This window comes from Coregonus clupeaformis, chromosome 5 (assembly GCF_020615455.1).
Source record: "Coregonus clupeaformis isolate EN_2021a chromosome 5, ASM2061545v1, whole genome shotgun sequence".
Lineage (NCBI taxonomy): Eukaryota > Metazoa > Chordata > Actinopteri > Salmoniformes > Salmonidae > Coregonus > Coregonus clupeaformis.
Genome location: NC_059196.1, coordinates 36,786,685 through 36,813,988, shown reverse-complemented (window position 1 = coordinate 36,813,988; position 27,304 = coordinate 36,786,685). Strand labels below are relative to the sequence as shown.

Here is a 27,304-nt window from a genome sequence, read left to right as displayed (position 1 = left end):
AGGATTTTTTATGAATTTATTTGCAAATTATGGTGGAAAATAAGTATTTGGTCACCTACAAACAAGCAAGATTTCTGGCTCTCACAGACCTGTAACTTCTTCTTTAAGAGGCTCCTCTGTCCTCCACTCGTTACCTGTATTAATGGCACCTGTTTGAACTTGTTATCAGTATAAAAGACACCTGTCCACAACCTCAAACAGTCACACTCCAAACTCCACTATGGCCAAGACCAAAGAGCTGTCAAAGGACACCAGAAACAAAATTGTAGACCTGCACCAGGCTGGGAAGACTGAATCTGCAATAGGTAAGCAGCTTGGTTTGAAGAAATCAACTGTGGGAGCAATTATTAGGAAATGGAAGACATACAAGACCACTGATAATCTCCCTCGATCTGGGGCTCCACGCAAGATCTCACCCCGTGGGGTCAAAATGATCACAAGAACGGTGAGCAAAAATCCCAGAACCACACGGGGGGACCTAGTGAATGACCTGCAGAGAGCTGGGACCAAAGTAACAAAGCCTACCATCAGTAACACACTACGCCACCAGGGACTCAAATCCTGCAGTGCGAGACGTGTCCCCCTGCTTAAGCCAGTACATGTCCAGGCCTGTCTGAAGTTTGCTAGAGTGCATTTGGATGATCCAGAAGAGGATTGGGAGAATGTCATATGGTCAGATGAAACCAAAATATAACTTTTTGGTAAAAACTCAACTCGTCGTGTTTGGAGGACAAAGAATGCTGAGTTGCATCCAAAGAACACCATACCTACTGTGAAGCATGGGGGTGGAAACATCATGCTTTGGGGCTGTTTTTCTGCAAAGGGACCAGGGACGACTGATCCGTGTAAAGGAAAGAATGAATGGGGCCATGTATCGTGAGATTTTGAGTGAAAACCTCCTTCCATCAGCAAGGGCATTGAAGATGAAACGTGGCTGGGTCTTTCAGCATGACAATGATCCCAAACACACCGCCCGGGCAACGAAGGAGTGGCTTCGTAAGAAGCATTTCAAGGTCCTGGAGTGGCCTAGCCAGTCTCCAGATCTCAACCTTATAGAAAATCTTTGGAGGGAGTTGAAAGTCCGTGTTGCCCAGCGACAGCCCCAAAACATCACTGCTCTAGAGGAGATCTGCATGGAGGAATGGGCCAAAATACCAGCAACAGTGTGTGAAAACCTTGTGAAGACTTACAGAAAACGTTTGACCTGTGTCATTGCCAACAAAGGGTATATAACAAAGTATTGAGAAATTTTTGTTATTGACCAAATACTTATTTTCCACCATAATTTGCAAATAAATTCATTAAAAATCCTACAATGTGATTTTCTGGAAAAAAAAATCTAATTTTGTCTGTCATAGTTGACATGTACCTATGATGAAAATTACAGGCCTCTCTCATCTTTTTAAGTGGGAGAACTTGCACAATTGGTGGCTGACTAAATACTTTTTTTCCCCACTGTATGTGTAATATTTGGTGTGTTCTAATAGAACTGTGTCCAAATAGAATTTATATTTGTCATCCTGATTTCCGGACCTTTTTTGGTATATCATTATATTCGTTTTTTTTTAAATTAACGGTCAGGGCCCAGGTCTGACAGAACCTGTGCAGATGATCTAGATGCTGCTGTAACCCCTCCTTAGTGGGAGACAGTAGCACCAGGTCATCTGCGTACAGCAGACACTTGATTTCAGTGTTGTGTAGGGTGAGACCAGGTGCTGACGATTCTTCTAATGTTTTTGCCAATTAATTAATGTAGATGTTAAATAGTGTTGGACTTATTGGGCAGCCCTGTTTCACTCCACGTCCCTGAGAGAAGAAGTCTGTTTGCTTGTTGCCAATTGTAATCGCACGTTTGTTTTTAGTGTACATTGATTTAATAACATCATATGTTTTCCCTCCAACACCACTTTCTATTAGTTTGTAAAAAAAGACCTTCGTGCCAAATTGAATCAAATAATTTCTTGAAGTAGATTTAGCCTTTGTTTTGATTTACTTGTTGTCAATTAGAGTCTGGAGGGTGTAAATGTGGTCTGTTGTACGATAATTTTTTACTAATCCAATCTGGCTTCTGCTTAGGACGTTGTGTTCATCAAGGAAATGATGTAGTCTGCTGTTTATGATACTGCAGAACATTTTCCCCAAATTGCTGTTAACGCAAATTCCTCTGTAATTATTTGGGTCAAATTTGTCTCCATTTTTATAAATTGGTGTGATCAATCCTTGGTTCCAAATATTGGGGAAAATACCTGCAGTTAGGATAATGTTGAAGAGTTTGAGTATAGCCAATTTGAATTTGTGGTCTGTATATTTGATCATTTCATTTAAAATACCATCAGCACCACAGGCCTTTTTGGGTTGGAGATTGCAAAGTCTTTCCAATAATTATTGTTCTGTAATTGGGGTATCCACAGGATTCTGATAGTCTTTGACTGCTGATTCAAGGATTTGTAATTTTTCTTGTATATCTTGTTGTTCTGGGCTCTTTGTTATATTGCTGTAGAGGTTTGCAAAGTGATTTCGCCACATATCCCCATCTTGGATAGCCAATTCCTCATGATGTGGTTTGTTTAATTTATTCAAATTCTCCCAGAAGTGGTTTGATTCAATGGATTCCTAAATTACATCCAGCTGATTTCTAATGTGCTGTTCCTTTTTTGTTCTTAGGGTGTGTTTGTATTGCTTCAGTGATCAATCATTATCAAACAATTTTTCATTATCTATTATTTTTGGTTTGCTCTTGTGTTTCTTTAGATTAGCCAAGGAGGCTAATTTGTCAAATATAAAGTTTATGTTCCAAACGGCCAAATTTACACCTTCATTGCTTTAGGAGAATGTTAATGCTAAAAAGTTGTCCAGAGACATTGTATTTTTTGGCTACTAATTGGTTTTTGGTAGATTTCTGTACTGTTTGCACTCCATCTATAGGTCTGTTTAGTACCATGTAATTTATTGGGCCGTGATGCTTCATGGTTGGGTTCTGCTCTTCTCAGATACACTGTGATTTTACTGTGGTCTGAGAGATGTGTTAGTGGGCTGACTGTGAAGGCTCTGAGAGACTCTGGGTTAAGGTCGGTGATGAAGTAGTCTACAGTACTGCTGCCAAGGGATGAGCTGTAGGTGTACCTACCAAAAGAGTCCCCTCTTAACCTACCATTGACTATGTACAGACCCAGTGTTCGACAGAGTCTCTGCCCTGTGTGATTCCTTTTAATTTGGTGGATGGTACGATTATCTCCCTATAACCTAGTGGACAGCCAGTGGAAACATCACCTCTGCACCATGTTTCCTGTTGTACTACAATATCAACATCATCCATTTCTTTAAGGAAGTCTGGGTTTCTGCTCTTTAGCCCAAAAGCAGAGGACTTCAACCCTTGTAAATTCCAACATGCAACGTAAAAAGATTTCATAACTGTTTTTTCTTTACCTTCATAATGAGATAAACACTCACAATCCAACAATAACTATTGAAATAGGATTTTTCAATTAAGGTAAACTCTTATTATGCAAATGTGATTTGTTTATCATTTAAGATAGTATTTGTGTCATGGCACTTGGGTGGATGTAGTGTGAGGATGGTGGAGTTCTTGTGCTCATCTTACCATGACCCTCGGCCTATCACATGTGAGCATAGTAGATTCAGCATTTGTTTAATGTCACTCATTTAGTTGGTGGGAGCTGGGCCCGTTGCTCCTCTCACAGCTTGTGCATAGCTCTGTCTGCCGGGCTGTGGCTCCTCCAGGTGTGGGTCTGCGGTGGGGGGGGGGGGGGTGTTAGGCCTCGTCTGGGTGGGTCTGAAGCTGGGCTGGGGTGGTCTGTGCTGCGCTGGATGTGGTGGGCATTGAGGTTGGTGGTGCTGTGGCCGTGGCTGGGGGGTCCAGGGTGCTGGTCCGGGGGGTTGTCTCGGTGATCTCGGGGTGGTGGAGATTGCTCCGCTGTTCCTGGGTGGAGAGGTCGGGCTGCGGTTTAAAGCGACGTCCTTGAGAGTCTTGGCAAGGATGGGGACTGTCTCCCTGTACAGGTGAACATGATCATAGAGACAGTCCAGATCGAGGGTGGGATGGTGGGACAGCTGTACATTGGGTCGCAGGGCACAGTACCGGGAGAGGTTGGCGTTTATTCTTTGGATTGTGGCAGGGTGGAAGTCCTTCCTCTGTAGAAGGGTTGACACCACGAATCCTTGAGTTGGGGAAGATTGCGGAGGCCTTCTCAATCACTCCCGTAGTGAAGTCGCCACCCTCTCCTGCTGAGCACGCAGGTCGTTGCTTCCGATGTGTATGATTATGTGGCTTGGCGACCCGAGCTGGGCCTTATCAAGCAGCGCCATGGCACTCTGCGTTGTTGGGCACCACACCTTTCTCGTTTTGTGTCTAGGGAAAAGTTTATTCTCCTGAACAAACTTCCCATTTGAGTCCATCAACAGGACAATCTCAGCCAGTGTTTCTTCTGGACTGGAGGGGGTAGTGTTGGAGCTGGGGTGTGGCTGGTCTGTGCCGGTGCCGCTGTCAGTGGGAGGCTGTTCTGGGGTCTCTCTCTCTCTCTCTCTCTCTCTCTCTCTCTCTCTCTCTCTCTTTTCATCTCTCCTTCTCACCTCTCCCCCCTCTCTCTCTCTATCTCTCTCTGTCTCTCTCTCTCTCTCTCTCTCTCTCTCTCTCTCTCTCTCTCTCTCTCTCTCAATTTAAGGGCTTTATTGGCATGGGAAACGTATGTTAACATTGCCAAAGCAAGTGAAGTAGATAGGAAACCAAAGTGAAATAAACAATAAATATTAACAGTAAACATTACACTCAGAACATTACTCTCTCTCTCTCTCTCTCTCTCTCTCTCTCTCTGTCTCTCTCTCTCTCTCTCTCTCTGTCTCTCTCTCTCTCTCTCTCTCTCTCTCTGTCTTCTTTTTTTTTTTTTTTTTTTTTTCTTTTCTCTCTCTCTCTCTCTCTCTCTCTCTCTCTCTCTCTCTCTCTCTCTCTCTCAATTTAAGGGCTTTATTGGCATGGGAAACGTATGTTAACATTGCCAAAGCAAGTGAAGTAGATAGGAAACCAAAGTGAAATAAACAATAAATATTAACAGTAAACATTACACTCAGAACATTACTCTCTCTCTCTCTCTCTCTCTCTCTCTCTCTCTGTCTCTCTCTCTCTCTCTCTCTCTCTCTCTCTCTCTCTCTCTCTCTCTCTCTCTCTCTCTCTCTCTCTCTCTCTCTCTCTCTCTCTCTCTCTCTCTCTCTCTCTCTCTCTCTCTCTCTCTCTCTCTCTAACTACCCTGTACTAGACTTTAACAACATACTCCCTAACAGTACTGTGAGTCCACTGGGAATAGATTCATAGGTTAATAGTTGCTAGCCCTGCATGTATTTATAGTGTGCATTATATGCAACGCATTTCCTAGTAACCACCATGCATATCATTTTCACCACTATACTGTAGAGCACTATGGGAGCACCACTATACTGTAGAGCACTATGGGAGCACCACTATACTGTAGAGCACTATGGGAGCACCACTATACTGTAGAGCACTATGGGAGCACCACTATACTGTAGAGCACTATGGGAGCACCACTATACTGTAGAGCACTATGGGAGCACCACTATACTGTAGAGCACTATTGGAGCACCACTATACTGTAGAGCACTATGGGAGCACCACTATACTGTAGAGCACTATGGGAGCACCACTCTACTGTAGAGCACTATGGGAGCACCACTATACTGTATAGCACTATGGGAGCACCACTATACTGTAGAGCACTATGGGAGCACCACTATACTGTAGAGCACTATGGGAGCACCACTATACTGTAGAGCACTATGGGAGCACCACTATACTGTAGAGCACTATGGGAGCACCACTATACTGTAGAGCACTATGGGAGCACCACTATACTGTAGAGCACTATGGGAGCACCACTATACTGTAGAGCACTATTGGAGCACCTCTATACTTTAGAACACTATGGGAGCACCACTATACTGTAGAGCACTATGGGAGCACCACTATACTGTAGAGCACTATGGGAGCACCACTATGCTGTAGAGCACTATGGGATCACCACTATACTGTAGAGCACTATGGGAGCACCACTATACTGTAGAGCACTATGGGAGCACCCCTATACTGTAGAGCACTATGGGAGCACCACTATACTGTAGAGCACTATGGGAGCACCACTATACTGTAGAGCACTATGGGAGCACCACTATACTGTAGAGCACTATGGGAGCACCACTATACTGTAGAGCACTTTGGGAGCACCACTATACTGTAGAGCACTATGGGAGCACCACTATACTGTAGAGCACTATGGGAGCACCACTATACTGTAGAGCACTATGGGAGCACCACTATACTGTAGAGCACTATGGGAGCACCACTATGCTGTAGAGCACTATGGGAGCACCACTATGCTGTAGAGCACTATGGGAGCACCACTATGCTGTAGAGCACTATGGGAGCACCACTATGCTCTAGAGCACTATGGGAGCACCACTATGCTGTAGAGCACTATGGGAGCACCACTATGCTGTAGAGCACTATGGGAGCACCACTATGCTGTAGAGCACTATGGGAGCACCACTATGCTGTAGAGCACTATGGGAGCACCACTATGCTGTAGAGCACTATGGGAGCACCACTATACTGTAGAGCACTATGGGAGCACCACTATACTGTAGAGCACTATGGGAGCACCACTATACTGTAGAGCACTATGGGAGCACCACTATACTGTAGAGCACTATGGGAGCACCACTATACTGTAGAGCACTATGGGAGCACCACTATACTGTAGAGCACTATGGGAGCACCACTATACTGTAGAGCACTATTGGAGCACCTCTATACTTTAGAACACTATGGGAGCACCACTATACTGTAGAGCACTATGGGAGCACCACTATACTGTAGAGCACTATGGGAGCACCACTATGCTGTAGAGCACTATGGGATCACCACTATACTGTAGAGCACTATGGGAGCACCACTATACTGTAGAGCACTATGGGAGCACCCCTATACTGTAGAGCACTATGGGAGCACCACTATACTGTAGAGCACTATGGGAGCACCACTATACTGTAGAGCACTATGGGAGCACCACTATACTGTAGAGCACTATGGGAGCACCACTATACTGTAGAGCACTTTGGGAGCACCACTATACTGTAGAGCACTATGGGAGCACCACTATACTGTAGAGCACTATGGGAGCACCACTATACTGTAGAGCACTATGGGAGCACCACTATGCTGTAGAGCACTATGGGAGCACCACTATGCTGTAGAGCACTATGGGAGCACCACTATGCTGTAGAGCACTATGGGAGCACCACTATGCTCTAGAGCACTATGGGAGCACCACTATGCTGTAGAGCACTATGGGAGCACCACGATGCTGTAGAGCACTATGGGAGCACCACTATACTGTAGAGCACTATGGGAGCACCACTATACTGTAGAGCACTATGGGAGCACCACTATACTGTAGAGCACTATGGGAGCACCACTATACTGTAGAGCACTATGGGAGCACCACTATACTGTAGAACACTATGGGAGCTGTATCTTTGGAATTTTTTTCAATTTTAAGTTTGAGATTGTAATTCACCGTGCACCAGGGATAACTAATTAGGTATCTCAATATTGAACGCAGAGTGATGCATCAAATATTTTTCACCAAGGGCAAAGGAGTCATGCATCAGAAATACGGTTTCCTATTCGAGTGTCATTGGGGAATGGGATATTATATATTTGCATGCAGTTCTCAGAGCTGGACCACGCCATGAATACATACCAGGAGAAATGCTAAAGATCCTCTATGACGTTTTATCGAATAATTGAGGGCTGTGTCCCAAATATAGTGCACTTCCTTTGACCAAAGCCCTATGGGCCTGGTCAAAAGTAGTGCATTATATAGGAAATAGGGTGCTATTTGGGACACATACAGACTAATTAATTTGAACCAGTTTGCTAAAGCAGGAAACTAATCCTGCAGCAACAGGAAATGTGAATTAATATATGGATTATAATTCATGGACATCTTTGTTGATACATTTTTCCTAAGGGAAAATCAAGTAAATTTCAAAGTGGAAATTACAAACTTCAGAAGCCTTTGTAAACCTTAAATACAAGACACGTTTTAAATGTCCTGCATTCCAGGAAAGTTCTCCTGCAACAGTGTCATCAAATGAAGATCCCACATCTGTAGCATGTCTAGTCATAGACTGTAACATTACAGTAATGCTCCTTCATGACGTCTTTACATATTCAGGATCTTAATTTGACCTGTATTGGCGCAGAAACATTATCCTTCAGCAACAGAATTTGAACGTTTAGTCCTTTCACACTTTTCTGCCGATGTAATTTTGCTAGCTGTTAATATAACAGTATGTTATTGAAGGTTTTCAGTGAATTTAGGTCAATCACTCATCTAATCTGCATTTCCTGCGGCACAAGGACAATTCACAGTGACAACACAGTGATCAGATTAAGATCCTACATCTGTAATAGAGGTACAGCGAACTGGAATATGACGTGTTAATCTATTGGATTTGAAATACACAGTATTATGCACATAAGGATGTACCGTGGGCACATTCTCTGGAAGTCATATGTAATGCTACAGCAACCTCCGCTCATAGACAAGGACACAGAGGGAGTCCCAAATGGCTCCCTTTACCTTTAGCCCTGGTTTCTTGTCAAAAGTAGTGCAGTAGTTAGGGAATAGGATGCCATTTGTGACTGCAGACAGAGCTTCTCTACCCCGCACAGTGTGCACGTTCCTTGTCCTTTCAGTGTGCCAAAACGAAATGAAGGATATGCAATTCCTTCTAATATCACTGTTGCGTTTGCAAAAGGTTGAAGCTAAACTCATTTGGTGCGAGCGAAATTCCCCACAGTGCACTAAGGATCAAGGAAAATACCTGGTTTAGTAGGACGTCAGCTCTGCTCTGAAGGGAGGGGAGCGCGAGGAGGGGGGTAGGGGGATTATTGCATATGATATATGGATAGTTCTATCTGTAATGATATGCCAGTGAATAAATGGTCTCAAGGATAATCAGCTTCTGTCAATATAATCTCCCAGTGAAGGTGTTCATTAATCTTACCAAGCTATGGCTAATCATGTCCATCTACTTGAGCCCCCGTGAATGTCTCACCTGCTTAAGTCATGCTAATTAATGTTTCACACTGAAGCCCACAGCCTGCAGTCAGGCAGGCAGGTAGTCAGGCAGGCAGGTAGTCAGTCAGGCAGGCAGGTAGTCAGGCAGGCAGGTAGGCAGGCAGGCAGGTAGTCAGGCAGGCAGGTAGTCAGGCAGGCAGGTAGTCAGGCAGGCAGGCAGTCAGGCAGGCAGGTAGTCAGGCAGGCAGGTAGGCAGGCAGGCAGGTGGGTAGTCAGGCAGGCAGGTAGTCAGGCAGGCATGTAGTCAGGCAGGCAGGTAGTCAGGCAGGCAGGTAGTCAGGCAGGCATGTAGTCAGGCAGGCAGGCAGGTAGTCAGGCAGGCAGGTAGTCAGGCAGGCAGGTAGGCAGGTAGTCAGGTAGGCAGGCAGGCAGGCAGGCAGGTAGTCAGGCAGGCAGGTAGTCAGGCAGGCATGTAGTCAGGCAGGCAGGCAGGTAGTCAGGCAGGCAGGTAGTCAGGCAGGCATGTAGTCAGGCAGGCAGGTAGGCAGGCAGGCAGGCAGGTAGTCAGGCAGGCAGGTAGTCAGGCAGGCAGGTAGTCAGGCAGGCAGGCAGGTAGTCAGGCAGGCATGTAGTCAGGCAGGCAGGTAGGCAGGCAGGCAGGCAGGTAGTCAGGCAGGCAGGTAGGCAGGCAGGCAGGTAGTCAGGCAGGCAGGTGGGTAGTCAGGCAGGCGGGCAGTCAGGCAGGCAGGTAGGCAGGCAGGCATGTAGTCAGGCAGGCAGGTGGGTAGTCAGGCAGGCAGGCAGGTAGTCAGGCAGGCAGGTAGTCAGGCAGTCGAGCCAAGGTTCATTCATTGTCTCTGTGTCTCCGATCCGATCCACGAAACATTTACACTAGAGGCTATTTCAGTCTAATATTTCTAGTCTAATATTCCTACATATCACATGAGCATACAGGAACTACAGAGAGTCCTCATCCATTACAGAAACTACAGAGAATCCTCATCCATTCCAGAAAATACAGAGAATCCTCATCCATTACAGAATCTACAGAGTCTTCATACATTTCAGAAACTACAGAGAGTCCTCATCCATTACAGACAATACAGAGTCCTCATCCATTACATAATCTACAGACAGTACTCATCCATTACAAAACTACAGAGAGTCCTCATCCATTACATAAACTGCAGAGAGTTTTCATCAATTACATAAACTACAGAGTCCTCATCCATTATAGAAATACAGAGTCCTCATTCATTACCGACACTACAGAGAGTATCTCATCCATTACAGATACTACAGAGTCCTCATCCATTAAATAGACTACAGAGAGTCATCATCCATTACAGAAACTAAAGAGGCTTCATCTATTACAGACACTACAGAGTCCTCATCCAATACAAAAAATACAGAGAGTCCTCATCCATTACAGAAACTACAGAGTCCTCATCCATTACAGAAACTACAGAGAGTCCTCATCCATTACAGAAACTACAGAGTCCTCATCCATTACAGAAACTAAAGAGGCCTCATCCATTACAGAAACTACAGAGAGTCCTCATCCATTACAGAAACTACAGAGAGTCCTCATCCATTACAGAAACTACAGAGTCCTCATCCATTACAGAAACTACAGAGTCCTCATCCATTACAGAAACTACAGAGAGTCCTCATCCATTACAGAAACTACAGAGTCCTCATCCATTACAGAAACTACAGAGAGTCCTCATCCATTACAGAAACTGCAGAGAGTATCTCATCCATTACAGAAACTACAGGGAGTCCTAATCCATTACAGAAACTACAGGGAGTCCTCATCCATTACAGAAACTACAGAGTCCTCATCCATTACAGAAATACAGAGTCCTCATCCATTACAGAAATACAGAGTCCTCATTCATTACAGACACTACAGAGATGATCTCATCCATTACAGAAACTACAGAGTCCTCATCCATTATAGAAACTACAGAGAGTCCTCATCCATTACAGAAACTACAGAGAGTCCTCATCCATTACAGAAACTACAGAGAATCCTCATCCATTCCAGAAAATACAGAGAATCCTCATCCATTACAGAATCTACAGAGTCTTCATACATTTCAGAAACTACAGAGAGTCCTCATCCATTACAGACAATACAGAGTCCTCATCCATTACATAATCTACAGACAGTACTCATCCATTACAAAACTACAGAGAGTCCTCATCCATTACATAAACTGCAGAGAGTTTTCATCAATTACATAAACTACAGAGTCCTCATCCATTATAGAAATACAGAGTCCTCATTCATTACCGACACTACAGAGAGTATCTCATCCATTACAGATACTACAGAGTCCTCATCCATTAAATAGACTACAGAGAGTCATCATCCATTACAGAAACTAAAGAGGCTTCATCTATTACAGACACTACAGAGTCCCTCATCCAATACAAAAAAATACAGAGAGTCCTCATCCATTACAGAAACTACAGAGTCCTCATCCATTACAGAAACTACAGAGAGTCCTCATCCATTACAGAAACTACAGAGTCCTCATCCATTACAGAAACTAAAGAGGCCTCATCCATTACAGAAACTACAGAGAGTCCTCATCCATTACAGAAACTACAGAGAGTCCTCATCCATTACAGAAACTACAGAGTCCTCATCCATTACAGAAACTACAGAGTCCTCATCCATTACAGAAACTACAGAGAGTCCTCATCCATTACAGAAACTACAGAGTCCTCATCCATTACAGAAACTACAGAGAGTCCTCATCCATTACAGAAACTGCAGAGAGTATCTCATCCATTACAGAAACTACAGGGAGTCCTAATCCATTACAGAAACTACAGGGAGTCCTCATCCATTACAGAAACTACAGAGTCCTCATCCATTACAGAAATACAGAGTCCTCATCCATTACAGAAATACAGAGTCCTCATTCATTACAGACACTACAGAGATGATCTCATCCATTACAGAAACTACAGAGTCCTCATCCATTATAGAAACTACAGAGAGTCCTCATCCATTACAGAAACTACAGAGAGTCCTCATCCATTACAGAAACTACAGAGTCCTCATCCATTACAGAAACAGCATAGAGTCCTCATCCATTACAGAAACTACAGAGCCCTCATCCATTACATAAACTACACACAGGCCTCATCCATTACAGAAATTACAGAGTCCTCATCCATTACAGAAACTACAGAGTCCTCATCCATTACTTAAACTACAGAGAGCCCTCATCCATTACAGAAACTACAGAGAGTCCCAATCCATCACAGAAACTACCACTACCCAGACCAAACTACCACTTGAAGTAATGCATTTGACATGATAGGATCATTTGCTCCAAAGAACCAAAGACAGTTATTGTGGTACGGTCATATCCTGGGCACAATGGCATAGTGTAATGTGGCCTGTAGTAACCACTGATGTTTTCATAGAGGTGGTGTGGCCTGTTATCATATAGGTAATCTGGTCTGTACTGACATTATCATAGAGGTGATGTGGTTTGATGTTATCATCGAGGTGATGTGGTCTGATATCATAGAGGTGATGTGGTATTATGATATTATAGAGGTGATGTGGTCTGATGTTATCATTCAAGTGATGTGGTTTAATATCATAGAGGTGACATGTTATCATAGAGGTAATGTGGTCTGATGCTATCATCAAGGTGATGTGGTCTAATATCTTAGAGGTGATGTGTTGTGATATCATAGGTGTCTGATGTTATCATATAGGTGATGTGGTCTGTACTAATGTTATCATTGAGGTGATGTGGTCTGATGTTATCAATGAGGTGATGTGGTCTGATATTATCATGGAAGTGATGTGGTCAGATGTTATCATCAAGTTTATGTGTTCTGATGTTATCATAGAGGTGATGTGGTCTGATGTTATCAATGAGGTGATGTGGTCTGATGTTATCATCGAGGTGGTGTGGTCTGATGTTATTATAGAGGTGATGTGGTCTGATGTTATCAAAGAGGGGATGTGGTATGATGTTATCATATAGGTGATGTGGTCTGATGTTATCAATGAGGTGATGTGGTCTGATGTTATCATTGAGTTTATGTGTTCTGATGTTATCATAGAGGTGATGTGGTCTGATGTTATCATATAGGTGATGTGGTCTGATATCATAGAGGTGATGTGGTCTGACATCATAGAGTTGATGTGGTCTGATGTTATAATAGAGTTGATGTGGTCTGATGTTATCATCGAGGTGATGTGGTCTGATGTTATCATATAGGTGATGTGGTCTGATGTTATCATAGAGGTGATGTGGTCTGACATCATAGAGTTGATGTGGTCTGATGTTATCATAGAGTTGATGTGGTCTGATGTTATCATAGAGGTGATGTGGTCTGATGTTATCATAGAGTTGATGTGCTCTGATGTTATCATATAGGTGATGTGATCTGATGTTATCATAGAGGTGATGTGGTCTGATGTTATCATAGAGTTGATGTGGTCTGATGTTATCATAGAGGTGATGTGGTCTGATGTTATCATAGAGGTGATGTGGTCTGATGTTATCATAGAGGTGATGTGGCCTGATGTCATCATAGAGGTGATGTGGTCTGATGTTATCATAGAGGTGATGTGGTCTGATGTTATCATAGAGGTGATGTGGTCTGATGTTATCATAGAGGTGATGTGGTCTGATGTTATCATAGAGGTGATGTGGTCTGATGTTATCATAGAGGTGATGTGGTCTGATATTATCATAGAGGTTATGTGGTCTGATGTTATCATAGAGGTGATGTGGTCTGATGTTATCATAGAGGTGATGTGGTCTGATGTTATCATAGAGGTGATGTGGTCTGATGTTATCATAGAGGTGATGTGGTCTGATGTTATCATAGAGGTGATGTGGTCTGATGTTATCATAGAGTTGATATGGTCTGATGTTATCATAGAGTTGATGTGGTCTGATGTTATCATAGAGGTAATGTGGTCTGATGTTATCATAGAGGTGATGTGGTCTGATGTTATCATAGAGGTGATGTGGTCTGATGTTATCATAGAGGTGATGTGGTCTAATGTTATCATAGAGGTGATGTGGTCTGATGTTATCATAGAGTTGATGTGGTCTGATGTTATCATAGAGTTGATGTGGTCTGATGTTATCATAGAGGTGATGTGGTCTGATGTTATCATAGAGGTGATGTGGTCTGATGTTATCATAGAGGTGATGTGGTCTGATGTTATCATAGAGGTGATGTGGTCTGATGTTATCATAGAGGTGATGTGGTCTGATGTTATCAAAGAGGTGATGTGGTCTGATGTTATCATAGAGGTGATGTGGTCTGATGTTATCATAGAGGTGATGTGGTCTGATTTTATCATAGAGGTGATGTGGTCTGATGTTATCATAGAGGTGATGTATTCTGATGTTATCATAGAGTTGATGTGGTCTGATGTTATCATAGAGTTGATGTGGTCTGATGTTATCATAGAGGTGATGTGGTCTGATGTTATCATAGAGGTGATGTGAAGGCTTGAAATGATCCCTTCTGTCCTCACTTTACTAGCTTCTGTATTACAGCTCTATTAGGGACACTGAGTGTGCATCCCAAATGGCACCCTGTTCCCAAGTGCATAGGGCTCCGGGCTAAAGTAGTGCGCTAAATAGGAATAGGGTGCCATTCTTTGGTCTAAAGTAGTGCACTAAATAGGGAATAGGGTGCCATTCTCTGGTCTAAAGTAGTGCACTAAATAGGGAATAGGGTGCCATTCTCTGGTCTAAAGTAGTGCACTAAATAGGGAATAGGGTGCCATTCTCTGGTCTAAAGTAGTGCACTAAATAGGGAACAAGGTGCCATTCTCTGGTCTAAAGTAGTGCACTAAATAGGGAATAGGGTGCCATTATCTGGTCTAAAGTAGTGCACTAAATAGGGAATAGGGTGCCATTCTCTGGTCTAAAGTAGTGCACTAAATAGGGAATAGGGTGCCATTCTCTGGTCTAAAGTAGTGCACTAAATAGGGAATAGGGTGCCGTTCTCTGGTCTAAAGTAGTGCACTAAATAGGGAATAGGGTGCCATTCTCTGGTCTAAAGTAGTGCACTAAATAGGGAATAGGGTGCCGTTCTCTGGTCTAAAGTAGTGCACTAAATAGGGAATAGGGTGCCATTTGGAGCATGGCCTGAGTGTTTTTCTGTTGTCTACCTTGTGAAGAGATAGAGATCAGAGGGATGTGAGGGTCAGTGCCTTTATCAGAAGTGACAGTAGACGAGAGCTTGCAGCCTATCAACTCAACCAGTCACACTGACAAGAGACTTCTCCTCATAATAGTCTGTATTTGTCAGGACCTATCCCCACTGTGAACTCTCATGTGACTGTCAGGACCTATCCCCACTGTGAACTCTCATGTGACTGTCAGGACCTATCCCCACTGTGAACTCTCATGTGACTGTCAGGACCTATCCCCACTGTGAACTCTCAATGTGATTTTCCTCAAAGAGACACACGCATTTATATTCTAGATGGGGAAACACACGGTACAATGTTAGGCCTGTATTTCAATGTTACAATGGTAGGCCTGTATTTCAATGGTACAATGGTACACCTGTATTTAAATGGTACAAAGGTAGGCCTGTATTTCAATGGTACAATGGTAGGCCTGTATTTCAATGGTACAATGGTAGGCCTGTATTTCAATGGTACAATGGTAGGCCTGTATTTCAATGGTACAATGGTAGGCCTGTATTTCAATGGTACAATGGTGCACCTGTATTTCAATGGTACAAAGGTTGGCCTGTATTTCAATGGTACAATGGTAGGCCTGTATTTCAATGGTACAATGGTAGGCCTGTATTTTAATGGTACAATGGTAGGCCTGTATTTCAATGGTACAATGGTAGGCCTGTATTTCAATGGTACAGTGGTAGGCCTGTATTTCAATGGTACAATGGTAGGCCTGTATTTTAAGGGTACAATCGTAGGCCTGTATTTCAATGGTACAATGGTAGGCCTGTATTTCAATGGTACAATGGTAGGCCTGTATTTCAATGGTACAATGGTAGGCCTGTATTTCAATGGTACAGTGGTAGGCCTGTATTTCAATGGTACAATGGTAGGCCTGTATTTCAAGGGTACAATCGTAGGCCTGTATTTCAATGGTACAATGGTAGGCCTGTATTTCAATGGTACAATGGTAGGCCTGTATTTCAAGGGTACAATGGTAGGCCTGTATTTCAATGGTACAATGGTAGGCCTGTATTTCAATGGTACAATGGTAGGCCTGTATTTCAATGGTACAATGGTAGGCCTGTATTTCAATGGTACAACAGTAGGCCTGTATTTCAAAGGTACAATGGTAGGGCTGTATTTCAATGGTACAATGGTAGGCCTGTATTTCAATGGTACAATGCTAGGCCTGTATTTCAATGGTACAATGGTAGGCCTGTATTCCAATGGTACAATGGTAGGCCTGTATTCCAATGGTACAATGGTAGGCCTGTATTTCAATGGTGTAATGGTAGGCCTGTATTTTAATGGTACAATGGTAGGCCTGTATTCCAATGGTACAATGTTAGGCCTGTATTTAAATGGTACAATGGTAGGCCTGTATTTAAATGGTACAATGGTAGGCCTGTATTTCAATGGTACAATGGTAGGCCTGTATTTCAATGGTACAATTGTAGGCCTGTATTTCAATGGTACAAAGGTAGGCCTGTATTTTAATGGTACAATGGTAGGCCTGTATTCCAATGGTACAATGGTAGGCCTGTATTTAAATGGTACAATGGTAGGCCTGTATTTAAATGGTACAATGGTAGGCCTGTATTTCAATGGTACAATTGTAGGCCTGTATTTCAATGGTACAAAGGTAGGCCTGTATTTTAATGGTACAATGGTAGGCCTGTATTCCAATGGTACAATGGTAGGCCTGTATTTAAATGGTACAATGGTAGGCCTGTATTTAAATGGTACAATGGTAGGCCTGTATTTCAATGGTACAATGGTAGGCCTGTATTTCAATGGTACAATGGTAGGCCTGTATTTAAATTGTACAATGGTAGGCCTGTTTTCTGCTCTTTTTTCTAATTCTTCTCTTCAGTGAACCACTGTGTGATTCTCATAGATATGGAAATTGCTCTTACACACATGGAGGGCAAGGAGGATTTAATATACAAACACATACTCTACACAGTTACTATCCATTATCTCTATACACAGTTAATATCCATTATCTCTATACACAGTTACTATCCATTATCTCTATACACATTTACTATCCATTATCTCTATACACAGTTACTATCCATTATCTCTATACACAGTTACTATCCATTATCTCTATACACAGTTACTATCCATTATCTCTATACACAGTTACTATCCATTATCTCTATACACAGTTAATATCCATTATCTCTATACACAGTTAATATCCATTATCTCTATACACAGTTACTATCCATTATCTCTATACACAGTTACTATCCATTATCTATATACACAGTTACTATCCATTATCTCTATACACAGTTAATATCCATTATCTCTATACACAGTTACTATCCATTATCTCTATACACAGTTACTATCCATTATCTCTATACACAGTTGCTAGCCATTATCTCCATACACAGTTACTATCCATTATCTCTATACACAGTTACTATCCATTATCTCTATACACAGTTACTATCCATTATCTCTATACACATTTACTATCCATTATCTCTATACACAGTTGCTAACCATTATCTATATACACAGTTGCTAACCATTATCTCTATACACAGTTGCTAACCATTATCTCTATACACAGTTGCTAGCCATTATCTCTGCACACAGTTGCTAGCCATTATCTCTGTACACTGTTAATATCCATTATCTCTATACACAGTTAATATCCATTATCTATATACACAGTTAATATCCATTATCTATATACACAGTTAATATCCATTATCTATATACACAGTTAATATCCATTATCTATATACACAGTTAATATCCATTATCTCTATACACAGTTAATATCCATTATCTCTATACACAGTTAATATCCATTATCTCTATACACAGTTAATATCCATTATCTATATACACAGTTAATATCCATTATCTATATACACAGTTAATATCCATTATCTATATACACTGTTAATATCCATTATCTCTATACACAGTTACTATCCATTATCTCTATACACAGTTACTATCCATTATCTCTATACACAGTTAATATCCATTATCTATATACACAGTTACTATCCATTATCTCTATACACAGTTAATATCCATTATCTATATACACAGTTAATATCCATTATCTATATACACAGTTAATATCCATTATCTATATACACAGTTACTATCCATTATCTCTATACACAGTTAATATCCATTATCTATATACACAGTTAATATCCATTATCTATATACACAGTTAATATCCATTATCATATCAGTTCTCACTGTACTCAGCTCTGTGTGTAGCAGGTAACTAATTGGCTCCTTTCCAAATTCCAAACTCACTGCTTATTAACTGTCAAAGTCCTGTTTAATATTTCATAGATTCTCCTGTCTTCAGTATGGTTTCCTGGTGTATGAAATGCCCACTGCACGTTGATTAAGCCTTAATGCAATTATGAAGAAGTAGAGTAATAGCCTACTTTACATTTTCAGATATCGTCTTGTTTTCTCTCCAGAGCCGACAGCTCCCCAAAGGCCTGGGATTATTTTCAGTTTTGTTCTGGTCTTTTAACGTACTTTATCACACAGAGAGAAGTAAACACCCAGAAGCCCATGGGCTTTGATTAGACAATCTTATCATCCTTCATTTTCTTCTCTCAGAATCAATCATTCTTTACAGCATACAGTATTCTTTGCCCCTGCATGTAATACTTTCTTCTTTTTATTATAATTTACTGTCATTTACTTTCATTTCCAGCTATACAAACATCATGAATGTGTCAGGACTGATGTTTTCAAACGGACTTGAATTTAAACATAATCACGGTTAATTAATTAAATTATCAAAAAATCCTTGACTAAATTAGCGAAAAAGGTATCCTTTCCCCAAGGTTTTTTTTTTTGTAAATCTCTTCTAGTGAGCCTTGATTTGTTGTCATTGTGTTGTTCATGTGGAGTGTGTTTGGGCTGAAGAGGTTTCCTGAAACTGATATGCTATGACAGCTCAGTCCAGGCAGGAGCTTCACACCTCATAGAATGAATCATTCTGAACTCTTGGACTGTTTCACGTTAAAGAAAGTTGTTCTTGTTTTGTTATTCTACTCAATTTGGGCCTTTTTATATTGCAAATGACATTGATATATGTGCAGTGAATCTGAAGGGGAATGGGAGAAGGAAAAATGAGACTCTGGCGTAGCGAGGAGGGGAATGTATGTGCCAAGAAATCATTTTAGAATGTCTCTTCTTGAAACCGTACCATTTTATTATGTTTAGCTACCTGTCCCCATCTGTCTGGGAAAGAAGTACTGCAATTATTTTATGAAAGTTGTCAATCTCTGGTCTTTGTCCATTGTCAAGCCTTCCCCCAGACTTTACAGCAAGACATTTTATAAATAGTTCTACTTGTTTAATGAGGCTGTGATTAATATCAGTCCTGAGACTATGGGTGCGTCCCAAATGAGCCCCAGTCAAAATTAGTGCACTAAATACGGGATGGGGTGCCATCACTAAATACGGGATGGGGTGCCATCACTAAATACGGGATGGGGTGCCATCACTAAATACGGGATGGGGTGCCATCACTAAATACGGGATGGGGTGCCATCACTAAATACGGGATGGGGTGCCATCACTAAATACGGGATGGGGTGCCATCACTAAATACGGGATGGGGTGCCATCACTAAATACGGGATGGGGTGCCATCACTAAATACGGGATGGGGTGCCATCACTAAATACGGGATGGGGTGCCATCACTAAATACGGGATGGGGTGCCATCACTAAATACGGGATGGGGTGCCATCACTAAATACGGGATGGGGAGCCATCACTAAATACGGGATGGGGAGCCATCACTAAATACGGGATGGGGTGCCATCACTAAATACGGGATGGGGTGCCATCACTAAATACGGGATGGGGTGCCATCACTAAATACGGGATGGGGTGCCATCACTAAATACGGGATGGGGTGCCATCACTAAATACGGGATGGGGTGCCATCACTAAATACGGGATGGGGTGCCATCACTAAATACGGGATGGGGTGCCATCACTAAATACGGGATGGGGTGCCATCACTAAATACGGGATGGGGTGCCATCACTAAATACGGGATGGGGTGCCATCACTAAATACGGGATGGGGTGCCATCACTAAATACGGGATGGGGTGCCATCACTAAATACGGGATGGGGTGCCATCACTAAATACGGGATGGGGTGCCATCACTAAATACGGGATGGGGTGCCATCACTAAATACGGGATGGGGTGCCATCACTAAATACGGGATGGGGTGCCATCACTAAATACGGGATGGGGTGCCATCACTAAATACGGGATGGGGTGCCATCACTAAATACGGGATGGGGTGCCATCACTAAATACGGGATGGGGTGCCATCACTAAATACGGGATGGGGTGCCATCACTAAATACGGGATGGGGAGCCATCACTAAATACGGGATGGGGAGCCATCACTAAATACGGGATGGGGTGCCATCACTAAATACGGGATGGGGTGCCATCACTAAATACGGGATGGGGTGCCATCACTAAATACGGGATGGGGTGCCATCACTAAATACGGGATGGGGTGCCATCACTAAATACGGGATGGGGTGCCATCACTAAATACGGGATGGGGTGCCATCACTAAATACGGGATGGGGTGCCATCACTAAATACGGGATGGGGTGCCATCACTAAATACGGGATGGGGTGCCATCACTAAATACGGGATGGGGTGCCATCACTAAATACGGGATGGGGAGACATCACTAAATACGGGATGGGGAGCCATTTGAGATGCGTCCTATAAAAGCAAATCCGCCTGACCCACTCCACTAGTAGTTTGCCCTCTTGTCATCTCAAGAAGCTTAAGTTTAACGATCTTGTGTTACATAACTGTGTCTCTGTTGTCGAATGCTCATTACAAAGTAACCATCAGTGTGTTTTAGTATGCTGAGGCTACAGAGCCTTCAGACAGTATTCACACCCCTTGATTTATTCCACATGTTGTTGTGTTACAGCCTGAATTCAAAACGGATTACGTTGATTTGTTTCCTCACCCATCTACACACAATACCCCATAATGACAAAGTGAAAACATGTTTTTATAATTTTTTTGCAAATTTATTGAAAATGCAATACAGAAATATCTCATTTACATAAATATTCACACCCCTGAGTCAATAGATGTTAGAAACACCTTTGGCAGTGATTACAGCTGGGAGTCTTACTGGGGAGTACTGTATCTAAGAGCTTTGCACACCTGGATTGGACAATATTTGCACATTATTCTTAGAAAAATTCTTGAAGCTCAGTCAAGTTGGTTGTTGATCATTGCTAGACATCCATTTTCAGGTCTTGCCATAGATTTCCAAGCTGAGTTAAGTCAAAACTGTAACTAGGCCACTCGGGAACATTCAATGTCATCTTGGTGCTGAAAGGGGAATTCATCTCCCAGTGTCTGGCGGAAACCTATTTAGGCTTGCCATAACAAAGGGGTTGAATACTTTTCAGCTTTTCATTTTTAATTAATTTGTAAACATTGCTAAAATCATAATTCCAGCATTGACATTATGGGGTATTGTGTGTCAGCCACATACACAAAATCTCAATTTAATCAATTCTAAATTCAGGCTGTAACACAACAAAATGTGGAAAAAGTAAAGAGATGTTTTACAATAGTTGTTTAAAAATCATTGAATAGGCTGGACATGTTTCCCTGCTATTGTACATTATCTAATTCACAGTGGGGATAGCTGCTATTATACAGTATCTAAACATGTTGTTATACGCTTCAAGCTCTAGATTGCATTACATTTTAATTGCTGCACATTATCAGGTGAACATGCCATTTAAATGTAACTCAGTTCGTATTCCCTCCTTCCATGTGTTGCAGACTTTGCTGCAGCAGTAATGCCAGTGTCGTACGCAGCAGTGTTGAGAATGAAACCAGACGTCTCCTCGTCGCTGCTCAGTTCATGGCCCCGGCCTCCACACGGACATGACCACGGCAGAGGGCTGGTGACACCTGACTTGCCGGCATCCTTCTCCAACCATCATCTGTCTACCCTCAGTCTGCTCAGCTCTCAGGAGGAATACAGGAGCCAAGGTCAGTCAATCAGTCAATCAGTCCTGGTTAATAGTCTACTCCATTTTTTTTGTGTGTGTGGAATTTTCGTTGTTGGACGTAAAAGACTGTAAAAAAACACCAGGACATCAGCTCCAAGTGATATTAATTTAAGAAATCTGTTCCCAAGTATTCCCCCGGATAGAAGATATAATAATAATAAATATAGGCCATTTAGCAGACGCTTTTATCCAAAGCGACTTACAGTCATGCGTGCATACATTTTAGTGTATGGGTGGTCCCGGGGATCGAACCCATTACCTTGGCGTTACAAGCGCCGTGCTCTACCATTTGTATACGCTCTATCGTATACAAATGTAAGCAAGGTTTGAAATGATTATGTTTTAGTCAAACATTATATCTGTTTGGGCATCTTGCGGTCAATTTGCAGTCTACAAATTATTTGTAATTACGTTCCGGCCCCCCCGAACATCCGCTCAAGAAAACATCGTCCCGCGGCTGAAACTAGTTGATGATCCCCGCTTTATTACCTCAGACACTCACAGCTTTATAGTGTAGTTGACTGAATGGTGTTCTGGGAAATATGTAGAAACAGGAAATGTATGCATCAGCAGAGCTACTGCTAAGTGTCAATGGAATAATAGAGAATGAGCAGTAGATACAGTAGCCTAGCCTGGAACTAGCATAGCAGCAATAGCATAAGAGCATATCATAGCATATACCATAGCAACACAGCAGTAATAGAAGGTAATAGCGTAAATTAATTAGCATTAGCATAAGAGAGCAGGTAATCGCAATAGCATAGCTTAGCATAAAAGTGACTATAGCATGTAATGACAATAGCATCGAGCAGTAGTGAGGGATAACATAGATGATAAATAATATCTATAGCAACTGAGGTAGCATATGACAGTGGAATATTAGCATTAGCAAGTAACAGTAGCAAACACCATATAAAGTGTCTTATAATGTGCAATGGTAATAACTTTAACCCAGCAATAATGGCAACAATAACAGTTAAATAGCAGTTAACTGATAGACAAGGGCATATAAGGGAACTAAATGCTAATAGCAGCAGTATTAACAAGCACACAACACACTCTTTACAATGGGGGAATCCAGCTAGCATGCTAACCATATAGAAGTATGCCAGAAGTGACCAGAAACCAGTTGGGATTTGTAGTTTGTTAAGGGATTTTGTGCCGTTGGACTACAACAACCATTTTGGCTACATAGCAAGCCCGTTGTAAGGGATGTTTTTCATGACTCAGCAGGTCTTAAGGGAACTGGCCCGCACTACCGTACCTCCTTGCCCGTCCAAATAAAATATTAAAATATTGACCATTTATTTGACCGAGACTCGCACTGACAGAAGACGCATCAATCTCAGATGAAGCATCTGATTGAGCGAAACAGTGCCCCTCTGTCTCAGTATGTGTGTCATACTCTTTTTGTCCAGACATCATTAGATACATGCGTTACATATAGTAAGACAGAGGGGCGCTGTTTCGCTCGCTCGGATGCTTTCTCCAGTGAGATACACTACCGGTCAAAAGTTTTAGAACACCTACTCATTCAAGGATTTTTCTTTATTTTTGCACCAAATACAATGCTCTTAGTTTTAGAGATGTTCAGGGCCAGTTTATGACTTGCCACCCATTCCAAAACAGACTGCCATTCTTTGTTAAGGGTTTCAGTGACTTAATTAGCTGTGGTTGCTGATGCGTATATGGTTGAAACATCAGCATACATGGACACACATACTTTGTTTAATGCAAGTGGCAGGTCATTGGTAAAAATAGAAAAGAGGGCCTAGAGAGCTGCCCTGCGGTACACCACACTTTACATGTTTGATATTAGAGACGCTTCCATTAAAGAAAACCCTTTGAGTTCTATTAGATAGATAGCTCTGAATCCACAATATGGCAGAGGTTGAAAAGCCGGAAGACATATGTTTTTTTCAACAACAGGTGATGGTCAATAATATCAAAGGTTGCACTGAAATCTGACAGTACATCTCCCACAATCTTCTTACTATCCATTTCTTTCAACCAATCATCAGTCATTTGTGTCAGTGCAGTACATGTTTAGTGCCCTTCTCTATAAGCATGCTAAAAGTCTGTTGTTAATTTGTATACAGAGAAATAGCACTGTATTTGGTCAAACACAATTATTTCCAACAGTTTGCTAAGAGCTGGCAGCAAGCTGATAGGTCTGCTGTTAGAACCAGTAAAGGCCGCTTTACCACTCTTGGGTAGCGGAATTACTTTTGCTTCCCTCCAGGCCTGAGGACAAAGACTTTCCTCTATTGCTCAGATTAAAGATATGACAGATAGGAGTGGCTATAGAGTCAGCTACCATCCTCAGCAGCTTTCCATCTAAGTTGTCAATGCCAGGAGGTTTGTCGTTATTGATAGTTTACAATCATTGTTCCACCTCTCCCACACTAACTTTACAAAATTCAAACTTGCTATGCTTTTCTTTCATTATTTGTTTTTTTATGCATGAATACGATGGCTCACTGTTTGTTGTTGGCATTTCCTGCCTAGGTTTGCCCACTTTGCCAATTAAGTAATCATTAAAATAATTGGCAACATCAAATTGTTTTGTGATGAATAAGCCATCTGATTCGATGGAGATGGAGTTGAATTTGTCTTTCTGCCCATAATTTAATTTAAAGTACTCCAAAGTTTTTTTTTTCCCAACATTCTTTATATCATTGATCTTGGCTTCATATTACAGTGTCTTCTTCTTTTTTTAGAGTTCAGTCACATAATTTCTCAATTTGCAGTAAGTCAGCCAGTCAGATGTGCAGCCAGACTTATTAGCCACTCCTTTTGCCCCGTCTCTTTCAACCAGACAGCTTTTCAATTCCTCATCAATCCATGGAGCCTTAACAGTTCTAACAGTCAGTTTCTTAACAGGTGCATGTTTATTAATAATTGGAAGAAGCAATTTCATTAATTAATCAAGTGCAGCATCTGGATGCTCCTTATTAATCACATCAGACCAACAAATATTTTTAACATCATCCACATAAGAGTCACAGCAAATATTTTGTATGATCTCTTATACACTATTTTAGGCCCAGCTGTTGGAACTTTGGCTTTCCTGGATATAGCCACTATATTGTGATCAGTGCATCCAATGGATACGGACACAGCTTCAGAACAAAGTTCTACAGTATTAGTAAAAATGTGATCAGTACATGTGGATGATCTTGTTCCTGTAGTGTTTGTAAACACCCTGGTAGGTTGATTAATAACCTGAACCAGATTACAGGCACTGTTTACAGTGAGAAGCTTCCTCTTGAGCGGACAGCTTGATGAAAACCAGTCAATATTCAGGTCCCCAAGAAAGTAGACCTCTCTGTTTACATCACATACACTATCAAGCATTTCACACATATTATTTAGATACTGACTGTTCACACTTGGTGGGCTATAGCAACACCCCAAAAGAAAAGGCTTTAGATGTGCCAAGTGAACCTGCAACCACAACACTTCAATAACACTTGACATAAGATCTTCTCTAAGCATTACAGGGATATGACTCTGAATATATACAGCAACACCTCCCCCATAAGCATTTCTGTCTCTTCTATAGATGTTATATCCTTGTATTGCTACTGCTGTATCATCAAATGAATGATCTAAGTGAGCCTCAGAAATGGCTAATATATGAATGTTATCTGATGTTATCAAGTTATTGATTTCATGAACCTTATTTCTAAGGCTCCATATATTAATATGGGCTATTTTCAGTCCTTTCCTGGGTAGCTTAACAGAGATAGACATAATACTGAAAAGAGCAAACAAAGCAAGATAAAATAATATAAGCTATGAACCCATAGGCTTGGCTCTCTCATCCCTTCCAGGCTTCTGGGAAGGAGGGTGGACAATGAGCCTGTCATATCGGATGGAAGCAATGTCCCCATGCGCTCTGTCAGCTTTCACGGCTGGGATCAGTTCTTTCCTCTTCTGGCGCACAGCTTCAGGATAGTCCTCGTTGAGGAAGATATACGTTCCTCTCAAGTTCTTGGCTCTTTCCAGAACAGCTACCTTGTCCTTGAACCTCAGGAACTTGACCACTATCGGCCTGGGCCTGTCACCTGGGCCGGTGGTGGGTTTTCCAGTCCTGTGGGAGCGCTCCACCTCCATCTTCCTGTGGTCCATCTTCAATTTCTCAGAGATCATTTCCCTCACTTTGTCCTCAGACTCAGTCCAGGTTGTTCCACCTTGATTGTCCCTCGAGATCTGATTTATCCGTCATTGTTATCATGGATTCACACACAGAACTGTCCTCTCAATGACTTTCAGATTGCTGTCATCTTGCCGTTCTCCTGTTTCACCTAATCGAGCTCAACTCATTGAGCTGACCCTGGGAGAACTGCAAACTGTTCTTCAGGTCCTGGACCTCTCTGGTCAGGTGGTCCAGTCTTTTATTAGTTGAATCCACCAGTATTTGGACAAAACACTTGAAGCTATTTTCTTGTTGTTGTAACAACTCCTTGTAGATCTATTTTCGTTTAAAAGATCCTTCACGTGTGATAGAGAGACAACTCTGTCCTCAACAACACTGGCTTTGGTCTTTGTCATGGTAGCTAGCAACGTACACTACCAGTCAAAAGTTTTAGTGTGTTGTGTGCCTCCAATCAAGTTGATTAACACATTTTTATCGAGATTGATGTAATATTGGCTTAGATACAGTACCAGTCAAAACTCTGGACACACCTACTCATTCAAGGGTTTTCCATTATTTTTACAATTTTTTTTACATTGTAGAATAATGTTAAGACATCAAAACTATGAAATAACACAAATGGAATCATATAGTAACGAAAAAAGTGTTAAACAAATCAAAATATATTTCAGATTTTAGATTCTTCAAATAGCCACCCTTTGCCTTGATGACAGCTTTGAACACTCT

General features: G+C 41.9%; 1 protein-coding gene across 1 annotated transcript in view; it reads left to right on the top strand.

The window, feature by feature from the left end:
* cntn5 (contactin 5) overlaps positions 1–27,304 on the top strand; it is a 542,763-nt gene that overhangs the window by 169,940 nt on the left and 345,519 nt on the right. The window contains exon 3 of the mRNA XM_041876697.2: positions 22,184–22,396. Within this exon, the coding sequence (XP_041732631.1) occupies positions 22,184–22,396 (213 nt within the window). The remainder of the gene's footprint in view (positions 1–22,183; positions 22,397–27,304) is intronic.